Source organism: Neoarius graeffei, chromosome 2 (genome assembly GCF_027579695.1).
Source record: "Neoarius graeffei isolate fNeoGra1 chromosome 2, fNeoGra1.pri, whole genome shotgun sequence".
Lineage (NCBI taxonomy): Eukaryota > Metazoa > Chordata > Actinopteri > Siluriformes > Ariidae > Neoarius > Neoarius graeffei.
The window spans coordinates 4,263,727-4,273,831 of record NC_083570.1 but is presented as its reverse complement, the minus strand read 5'-3'; the positions used below and the strand labels follow the sequence as shown (position 1 = coordinate 4,273,831).

At 41.1% G+C, this 10,105-nt stretch overlaps 1 protein-coding gene across 2 annotated transcripts; it reads right to left on the bottom strand.

Moving 5' to 3' along the window:
- Positions 1–2,857: 2,857 nt before the first annotated feature.
- On the bottom strand, positions 2,858–9,629 carry LOC132877662 (tripartite motif-containing protein 16-like). 2 transcript variants are annotated; one of them, XM_060913605.1, is made up of 6 exons: positions 8,945–9,629; positions 6,658–6,753; positions 6,298–6,531; positions 5,994–6,165; positions 5,736–5,795; positions 2,858–5,661 (listed from the first exon to the last, which is right to left on the bottom strand). In XM_060913605.1, exons 1-6 carry the CDS (start codon positions 9,542–9,544, stop codon positions 5,063–5,065), a joined length of 1,761 nt encoding a protein of 586 aa, XP_060769588.1. In that variant the 5' UTR covers positions 9,545–9,629; the 3' UTR covers positions 2,858–5,062. The 2 variants fall into 2 exon arrangements, with proteins under 2 accessions (XP_060769588.1, XP_060769589.1); XM_060913606.1 differs by having other exon boundaries at positions 2,858–5,637.
- Between the last annotated feature and the right edge of the window lie 476 nt (positions 9,630–10,105).

The following is a 10,105-nucleotide window of genomic DNA, read 5'->3' as shown; positions in this document are numbered from 1 at the left end:
GGACTTGCAACACCAACCAATTGTACAGAAAAAGACAGAGCAGGCTATACTTCCTGAGGAGGCTGCAGTCCTTTAACATCTGCAGGAAACTCCTGTGGATGTTCTATCAGTCTGTGGTCACCAGTGTCCTGTTTTACACCGTGGTGTCCTCGGGGGGCAGCACATCCAAGAAGGACACATCCAGGCTGGACAATCTGATCAGGCGGGCCAGCTCTGTGGTTGGCATGAAGCTGGAGTCTCTGGTGACAGTGGCAGAGAAGAGGACTATGGACAAACTACTGAACATCATGGATGATGCCAGTCACCCTCTGCACACTGTCATCAGCAACCAGAGGAGCCTGTTCAGCATTCTGTGACAGATTGCTCCTTCCCAAGTGCAGGACTAACAGACTTAAAAACTCCTTTGTCCCTCACGCCATCAGACTGTACATCTCCTCTCTGGGGGGGGGGGGGGGGGGGGGGGGGTAACAGGAGGACAGAGGACGGGAAGGAGCAGTAGCCTAGCTTGACAAAAAGCAATACTGGACAATGTGCAATAAAAATGTGCAATACCTCTCCTGCTGGACTTTTTTCAAATCCTTTTTTAATATATTTGTATATGTAAATACTTAATTTATTTATCTAGAAGTTTTCTAAAGACTAAATTTATCTAGAAGTTCTCTCTTTTTTCTGTTCTGTTCTCTGTTTATCCTATAATGATGCTACTGAAATTTTAATTTCCCTGAGGGAACCCTCCCAAAGGGATCAATAAAATTCTAATCTAATCTAATCTAATCTAATCTAATCTAATCTAATCTAATCTAATCTAATCTAATCTAATCTAATCTAATCTAAATATGACCTGAAACATCATCAGATTTTCACACAAGTCCTAAAAGTAAATAAAGAGAACCCAGTTAAACAAACAAGACAAAAATATTATACTTGGTCATTTATTTATTGAGGAAAATGATCCAATATTACATATCTGTGAGTGGCAAAAGTATGTGAACGTTTGCTTTCAGTATCTGGTGTGATCCCCTTGTGCAGCAATAACTGCAACTAAACGTTTGCGGTAACTGTTGATCAGTCCTGCACACCGGCTTGGAGGAATTTTAGACCATTCCTCCGTACAGAACAGCTTCAACTCTGGGATGTTGGTGGGTTTCCTCACATGAACTGCTCGCTTCAGGTCCTTCCACAACATTTCGATTGGATGAAGGTCAGGACTTTGACTTGGCCATTCCAAAACATTAACTTTTTTAACTATTCTTTGGTAGAATGACTTGTGTGCTTAGGGTCATTGTCTTGCTGCATGACCCGCCTTCTCTTGAGATTCAGTTCATGGATAGATGTCCTGACATTTCCCTTTAGAATTCGCCGCTATAATTCATTGTTCCAGCAATGATGGCAAGCCGTCCTGGCCCAGATGCAGCAAAACATTCCCAAACCATGATACTACCACCACCATGTTTCACAGATGGGATAAGGTTCTTATGCTGGAATCCAGTGTTTTCTTTTCTCCAAACATAACACTTCTCATTTGAACCAAAAAGTTCTATTTTGGTCTTATCTGTCCAAAAAACATTTTTCCAATAGCCTTTTGACTTGTCCACATGATCTTTAGCAAACTGCAGACGAGCAGCAATGTTCTTTTTGGAGAGCAGTGGCTTTCTCCTTGCAACCCTGCCATGCACACCATTGTTGTTCAGTGTTCTCCTGATGGTGGACTCATGAACATTAACATTAGCCAATGTGAGAGAGGCCTTCAGTTGCTAAGAAGTTACCCTGGGGTCCTTTGTGACCTCGCCGACTATTACACGCTTTGCTCTTGGAGTGATCTTTGTCGGTCATGCACTCATGGGGAGGGTAACAATGGTCTTGAATTTCCTCTATTTGTACACAATCTGTCTGACTGTGGATTGGTGGAGTCCAAACTCTTTAGAGATGGTTTTGTAACCTTTTCCAGCCTGATGACCATCAGCAATGCTTTTTCTGAGGTCCTGAGAAATCTCCTTTGTTCATGCCATGATACGCTTCCACAAACGTGTTGTGAAGATCAGACTTTGATAGATCCCTGTTCTTTAAATAAAACAGGGTGCCCACTCACACCTGATTGTCGTCCCATTGATTGAAAACACCTGACTCTAATTTCACCTTCAAATTAACTGCTAACCCTAGAGGTTCACATACTTTTGCCACTCACAGATATGTAATATTGGATCATTTCTCTCAATAAATAAATGACCAAGTATAATATTTTTTGTCTCATTTGTTTGACTGGGTTCTCTTTATCTACTTTTAGGACTTGTGTGAAGATCTAAAGATGTTTTAGGTCAGATTTATGCAGAAATATAGAAAATTCTAAAGGGTTCACAAACTTTCAAGCACCACTGTAAATAACTTAGCATTTGTATCCAAAAAAACTGTTTACTTTAGTATTTGCAGGCAACACAAACCTGTTTATGTCCCACTGAAATTTTGATGTCCTAGTTAGCTCCATGAATTCTGAAATGAGTAGGGTAAATAAGTGGTTTTGAGCAAACAAACTGTCCTTAAATATATTTAAAAAAAACCAAATTTTATCATCTTTGTGGGAAAAAGTAAAAAATACTGTCATAAAAATGCCAGAATATATATTGACAACATACACAGATGCTTCTTAGGTGTTTTAATAGATGAAAAACTTGCATGGAAAAATCATGTTGAGCTCATTCGCAAAAAGATAGACAAAAATATCGGAATAATATGAAAAGTTGGAAATTTACTATCACAAAAAACACTTTTATGATTCTATACTACACCTAGATTTGCCCGTACCGAACATGCTGTAATATTATAAGGGCAAGCACTTACACAACAACGCTTAAGCCACTGCTCTTACTACAGAAACGCTTTATTAGGATCGCTTCAAATGTGTCATATACATTCCCTTCAACAAATTTGTTTCATGACTTCAAAGTATTAACAATATACGACATTAACAAATTACAGATTAGTCTTTTTGTTCACAAAATCATCTATGGAAGTTGATGTTTACCAGCACTTTACAGAGATAGCATTATATATAACTCAGATATCCACAAACACAACACAAGACAGTGCAATAACTTAAGACCGATTCGAACCAAATCTAATCAGCGACAGTTTACTTTAATGTATAGAGAACCCTTTGGATGGAATAGTCTAAAAAAAACAATTACAAAACAGTACGTCGCTGCCCCTTTTCAAGAAGCAACTGCTAAAGAAAATCTAGAATAATCCAGCTACAAAATTACACTGATCTCTTTCCAAATCCTTGTTATCGATTAATTGTTCATAATTGATGATGTTTTCATGTTTAATTTTAGTTTTGTTCAGTAAGTTGATCTGAAACTTATTCCTATCATTTTACTCAGCAAATGGATGTCATCATTGTTATTTTACCATGAATTCATATATTTGCTTGTAGCAAATTATATGTTTGTTTCCCCGGCTATCTATTGATCAATTACTTTAATTATTAACTTTTTTATGCTTTATATAAGTTGACATTAATATTGTCATTTTTATCTTAATAAGAGGAGGCTCTTGAAAAACCATCAAGTTTCAGGCCTCCCCTGCATGTCTTAGTATTTGGTATATTTTGTTAAGCCAATTTTGTTCTTGTATGTGCAATAAACAATAAACACTGAGCGTGTTCAAGTCAATATTCGTTAGTCATAATGAAAAGTATGTCATGATTTCACAATGTAAATATTATTCCTGTGCATTAGATAGTTTACATAGAAGATTCTTTTTTATCATTGCGATGGTGAAGACCGCTGAGCGAAAATGTGTGTAATTAGACTATACACCTACTGTATATTGCACAACTTCTGGTGAACAACCTCTTGATTCACGATCATACTGCGCAGTTTATTTCGTTGAGCAAGACAGTATACGGTTCTTTTTCACTGTGGTAGGGGGCGTGGCCAAGTGCCAGTTGGTGAGTGGAGCACGAGCCCGGTGAAGGTGGTGTGTGTGTGCAGTGTGAATCTCTGTCCCTGGCTGAAATCACATCGGTGCAGTGACACAGTTTATTTTGAAACTGCTGAAAAGCATGTTTTGTGTTAAGTGACAGTTTAAAAAATAAAAACGAAACTGACATTGATCCCGCCTGCCTGTTTCAGTGTCCACTAGATCAGTGAAGCCGTTACATTCATCTTTTTGATTTTTGTGTTTGCTGACATTTATTATTTTGGTCCTGCGTTTCCTTTCCTTCGCAATACAGAGTTTTTTCTTCCCACTTTCCGTTACTGTAGTCGGTCCTCCATTGTTCTCTCAGGGTACAAATTTGTATCCCACAATGGGGAAACCCCACCACCTCATGCACGACATAACATGTTGGATAACGTCACGGTGAGGCAAGAAAAAAATGGCGGAGAATTTAGGGCCACGTGGCTCTAAATTCATTAATTGTTCTTTTAGGGGAAAAAAGTAATAAAATTTGAAGTCTGAGTGTCGAATTCAGTAGCTTTCAGTCCACTAAAAAAATAATTGGGTGTCAGGGAAAATTCTTTTTATGGCCTAAATTAGAAAAATCTGAAAGGCAGTCTACCTTTAATTATTATACATTTATGGTGGTGTAGTGGTTAGCACGGTCGCCTCACAGCAAGAAGGTTCCGGGTTCGAACCCAGTGGCCGGCGAGGGCCTTTCTGTCTGGACTTTGCATGTTCTCCCCATGTCTGCATGGGGTTCCTCCGGGTGCTCCAGTTTCCCCCACAGTCCAAAGATATGCAGTTAGGTTGACGTGGGGCGGCCTTGGGCTGAGGTGCCCTTGAGCAAGGTACCAAACCCCTGACTGCTCCCCGGGTGCTCTGGGCTGCCCACTGCTCTGGGTGTGCGTGTGTTCACTGCTTCAGATGGGTTAAATGCAGAGGATGAATTTCACTGTACTTGAAGTGTGCATGTGACGAATAATAATAATAATAAAACATTATACGTTTTAACTTAAATATTAAAATGAGTGTTTTTGTGCAGCTGGATTGTGTTCTAGTGAAACAGACGATTGAGCAACAACGTGGCAACGTGCAGGAATTTTACAGAAAACACTACACACTTTTATTCTCGATCACACAATCTCACTGTAGAACCAGGAGACCAGTAGAACGCGAACCCAGAAACTTTGTAGACCCCAAATCCAGCGTATAGAGGCTGAGTGAATGTGGTGTGGACTCTGTGGAGGAGCTTCATTGTGTAAGAGACGCTGTAGAAGGACAGAGTTCCTGCACTGTGATCCACATACACTCCTATTCTGGAGGGTGATGGACCTCTGAGAACAGTCTCAATCTTGTCGTGATAGAAAGAGAGAGAAGAAGAAGAAGAAGAAGAAGAAGCACACCGCAAACTCCAGGACTGATTGTTGCCTCCAAACCCACACTCATTAACCCGTCCTTTCCTGCTGATGCCTTTATATGAGACTGCTATGGACACACCACCATCACCGCTCCACTCCACCTCCCAGTAACAGCGACCACACACACTCTCCTTACACAACACCTGCTCCCAGGAATCAAATCTCTCTGGATGATCAGAGAAACGCTGCTCTCTCCCACTGTCATTCACCGCTCTGTTCTTCTCAGACAGAATGAGGTGACGATGTGCCGTGTTGGGATCCAGAGTCAGATAACGGAAATCTAAAATAAAAGAGAAAAACCAAACTGAACAATGTGAACATGTTGGGTTTAATTCAAACAATATATTTATGTGAAGTGTGTGTTTGTGTTAGATGTACATTTCAGAAACTCTTCTCTGCTCTGTGGTTCTGGTCCTGAAATGATCTGAAATGCTGCAGCTGTGGAGAGAAAAATAGAAACATGAGTTTGTGTAAAAGATGGAAAGAGTTTAAAGTGATCCAGTCAGTTTATTCATTTTAAATCAGTGTTTTAGTTCAAAGTGTCGGGTGAATAAAGTGTCTGCAGAAAAGAAAGCAGGAGCATCGCTAAGAAATAACACATCACTGTGTTTCTCCAGCAGGAACAGCTCCTCTTACCATGTGGAGGGATTTTGTTGAATTCCTCTTCACAGAATTCCTCGAGTCTCTTTTTCAGATCTGAGAGAGAATTCCTCACTCCATCAAATGAGAGATGTTGATGGACAGTGATGCTGGATGTGCGAAAATCTGGTCCGATAAGTGGAGGAGAGTGACGTCCAGAAGCTAAAACCTACAGAAAGCAAATGAAATGTAAAACCCACTTGTGATGTCAGACAGGGACATTTATTGTTGCCTTAATGAGAGGTGTTTTAGAGAGTGTGTGAGGAACAGCTGGCTCTGTAGATCAGACAGTGAGTGTTACCTGGAGGAAATGGATGTGATCGTGTGTGTGTGAAAGCTGCTCCAGCTCAGTGACTCTCCTCTGAAGATCAGCAATCTCCTGCTCCAGTTGCTCCAGGAGTCGTTCAGCTCGACTCAGTTCAGCCTTCTCCTGATCTCTGATCAGCTCCGTCACCCCCCAGCGCTTTTTCTCCATGGAGCTAATCAGCTCAGTAAAGATCCTCTCATTGTCCTCCACTGCTGTCTGTGCACTGAGCTGTTCGGACACACACACAAGATTTAAAGCTCATCTATCATTCCCTCTCTTACTGGGACTGTAAATGACTCGTTGTCCATGTTGTGTGTGTTTCTAGGAGCAGCTCTGTCTCTGCTCACTGCTCACCTTTATAGTGTTCACAGCCTGTTTCAGCTCCTGCACCTTCTTCTGCTTCTCCTGGATTCTCTGCTGGGATTTCATCTGCTCCTTCTTTAACTCACTCTGAGGACAAATAAAATACATTCAGCTTTTTATACAGTACGAGCGAACTGGTTCCATATTAATGTCAGTTCAAAGTACATTCATGTTTCTTACAGCTGTGAATGTTATGTATTGTGTGTGTGTGTGTTTTTTGTTGTTTTTTGGCAGTGTGGGTGTGGTCAAACACCAGTTTGTGAATAGAGGGCGGGGCCAGGGAAGGTGAGTGGCAAAGTGATCTCACCTGTTGGTAACTGATGTGTGGGTGTCTGTTTTGCAGAAATGACAGAGTCATGAAAAAGAGGGGGAGAGTGAAGAGGTGGTCGTCTCCCGACTGGAGAACACGTGTGTATGTGTGACAAGACATAATGTTAAAGCTGAAAAGCCAAAGTGACAAATAAAAGAGACTGTGTTCAACACCATTTCCTGCCTGTCTGCACTTCAGTATTCCACCCACCTCAGGGACATATAACAGTGGTGCCGAAAGCCAGGAAGACTGACGTTAACCACCAGTGGAGTCCTCCCCACTCAAGAATGTCACCTATGCCCTTGCTGCCACCCAAGAAAGCCAGTACCAAGCCCTGATCACCCTCCGCAAGGAGCAAGAGCAGCGCTGAATCCAATCACAATGTTATGGAAGGACCTGAAGCGAGCAGTTCATGTGAGGAAACCCACCAACATCCCAGAGTTGAAGCTGTTCTGTACGGAGGAACGGGCTAAAATTCCTCCAAGTCGGTGTGCAGGACTGATCAACAGTTACTGCAAACGTTTAGTTGCAGTTATTGCTGCACAAGGGGGTCACACCAGATACTGAAAGCAAAGGTTCACATACTTTTGCCACTCACAGATATGTAATATTGGATCATTTTCCTCAATAAATAAATGACCAAGTATAATATTTTTGTCTCATTTGTTTAACTGGGTTCTCCTTATCTACTTTTTGGACTTGTGTGAAAATCTGATGATGTTTTAGATCATATTTATGCAGAAATACAGAAAATTCTAAAGGGTTCACAAACTTTCAAGCGCCACTGTTGCTGAATGAACACTAACCCCACCACCACGCCCCAAAATCTAGTGAAAAGCCTTCCGTGAAGGGTGGAGCTCATTATAACAGCTTTGTTTGTTTGTTTTGCCAAAATATTCTCTGCGTGTGTGAAATGTTGAAATGTTGAGTAACTGGTCTGACCAGATTACGACTCTCACCGAAGAGAGATTTAACACTGTTAACCAGAACACATACAATTTTAATCAGTTTTTACAGAATCCTTCTGATTGATTTGGAGGTGGAAGATTTTACATTGTACAGTGTCTGTGAATTATTTTATCTCCATTTTAAACCCTGAGGTCACCCAAGAGTGTCCCTTTTGTTCTCCGAGAGAAACTGTTTATGTCTTTTTACATTGCTTTGGGTTGCAGTCACTGTTTTATTGGTTGGGGGACATTTTAAGATCATTTGATATGAATTTTACCTTTCAGCTTTTTATTTTTGGTTTTAAATATGTCCGGAGAAACAAATCCATGTGTCAGCTGGTTACTGTTAACCCTGGCCAGGCCAAAATGGCAATCTACTGAAGTAGAAAAAACAAAATGGCACAAAACACAGACTGTGACCCTGAGAGAATTCTGTCCAGACTGACTAAATCCAGAGTTTTGATTGATTTTATTTTTTTTTAAGAGTATGGGTGATATGGAAATGTTTAAGACAGTGTGGTGTTGTGAGGACGCTCTGTGCTCGGTAGTGGAAGAAGAACTTTGTTTTACACAAAACCTGCATTGCAGAATCACTGCAATAACTTAACTCACACTGTGCACTGTTATATTTAGCCAAATTTATTTAAAATGCTTTATTAAATATTTATTTATTAATTCACATTAATTTTATTATGTAATGCTACTTTTGTAAAAAAAAATAAAGGATCATAAAAAGTAAAAAAAAAAAAAAGTGTTTGTGTTTTCACCTGCCTCGCCCTGTCACAGGCGTTGGCTGACATGTTCACTAACTGGTTTGACCAGATTACGACCATTACTGAAGATAAATTTAACACTCTGTTCACCAGAACACAGACAATTTTAATCAGCTTTTACAGAATCCTTCTGATTGAGACACACATTGAAATTAAAGTTCAAATCATATCACTGACTAAAGCACCTGTTTCTAGATGGGAAACTATAATTAAGATGATTTAATTCTGGAAAGATTTCTAGTTCTCACCTGTTTCTCAGCTCTTTCTGCTGCGGCTGTGACGGTGTCGTGACCTTTGTGATTTTCCATCATACACAAATAACAGATGCAGGTTTGATCAGTCTGACAGTAGATCTCAATCAGCTTGTGATGTTCAGAGCAGATCTTCTCTTGGAGTTTTGCTGAGGCTTCAATCAATGTGTGTTTTTTCAAAGTAGAGTCTTCAAGATGAGGTTTCAGATGAGTTTCACAAAATGAAGCCAAACACATCAGACAGGACTTGACAGCTTTGTGCTTTCTCCCGGTGCAGAAATCACACTCCACATCTTCAGGTCCAGCATAACAGTGAGCAGGAGAAGCAGCTTGGACTTCAGTCTTCTTCACTTTCTCCACCACTTCATCCAGCATGTTGTTTCTGGATAGAACAGGCCTTGGAGTGAAAGTGTCTCTGCACTGAGGACAGCTGTAGACACCCTTCTGATCCTCCTGATCCCAGTGGCCATTAATACACACCTTACAGAAACTGTGACCACAGGAGATAGCCACCGCATCCTTCAGGAGATCCAGACACAGTGGGCACCTGAACTGGTCCTGAGAAAGCTGATCTACTGAAATACTGGCCTCAGCCATTTTCCTGAAATTGCAATGAGAAAGAGATCAGTTTTGTGTTGTCTGAAAGGAGTGACTTCCTTCTTCTGTGTGTGTGTGTCTGTGTGTATGTGACAGAGGGGAGAGAGAAAGAGAGAGAGAGAGATAGGAGGAGCACAAACACAGAGAGATCACGAACACTCCTCTATTAACCATTTCATCTCTCTTCAGTACAGAAATATAACCGCACTGATTAGGATTAATTTCATGAAATACACATGGATAATGATGGCCAGATGAAGCTTCAGGAAACACTGAAGCCCATCCATAACCGCTTATCCTGTGCAGGGTCGTGGGTGAGCTGGAGCCTATCCCAGGTGACTATGGGCGAGAGGCGGGGTTCACCCTGGACAAGTCGCCAGGTCATCACAGGGCTGACACACAAAGACAAACAACCATTCACACCTACGGTCAATTTTGAGTCACCAGTTAACCTAACCTGCATGTCTTTGGACTGTGGGGGAAACCGGAGCACCTGGAGGAAACCCACGCGGACACGGGGAGAACATGCAAACTCTACACAGAAAGGCCCTCGCCGGCCAC

Bases quoted from the DNA above. Each gene is read 5' to 3' on its own strand.
- LOC132877662 (XM_060913605.1), bottom strand. From the start codon at position 9,544: ATGGCTGAGGCCAGTATTTCAGTAGATCAGCTTTCTCAGGACCAGTTC. The intron at 6,754-8,944 runs GTGAGAACTAGA...ATTTGTCCTCAG, and splicing joins CAGAAAGAGCTGAGAAACAG to AGTGAGTTAAAGAAGGAGCA. The intron at 6,532-6,657 runs GTGAGCAGTGAG...GTGTCCGAACAG, and splicing joins AGGCTGTGAACACTATAAAG to CTCAGTGCACAGACAGCAGT.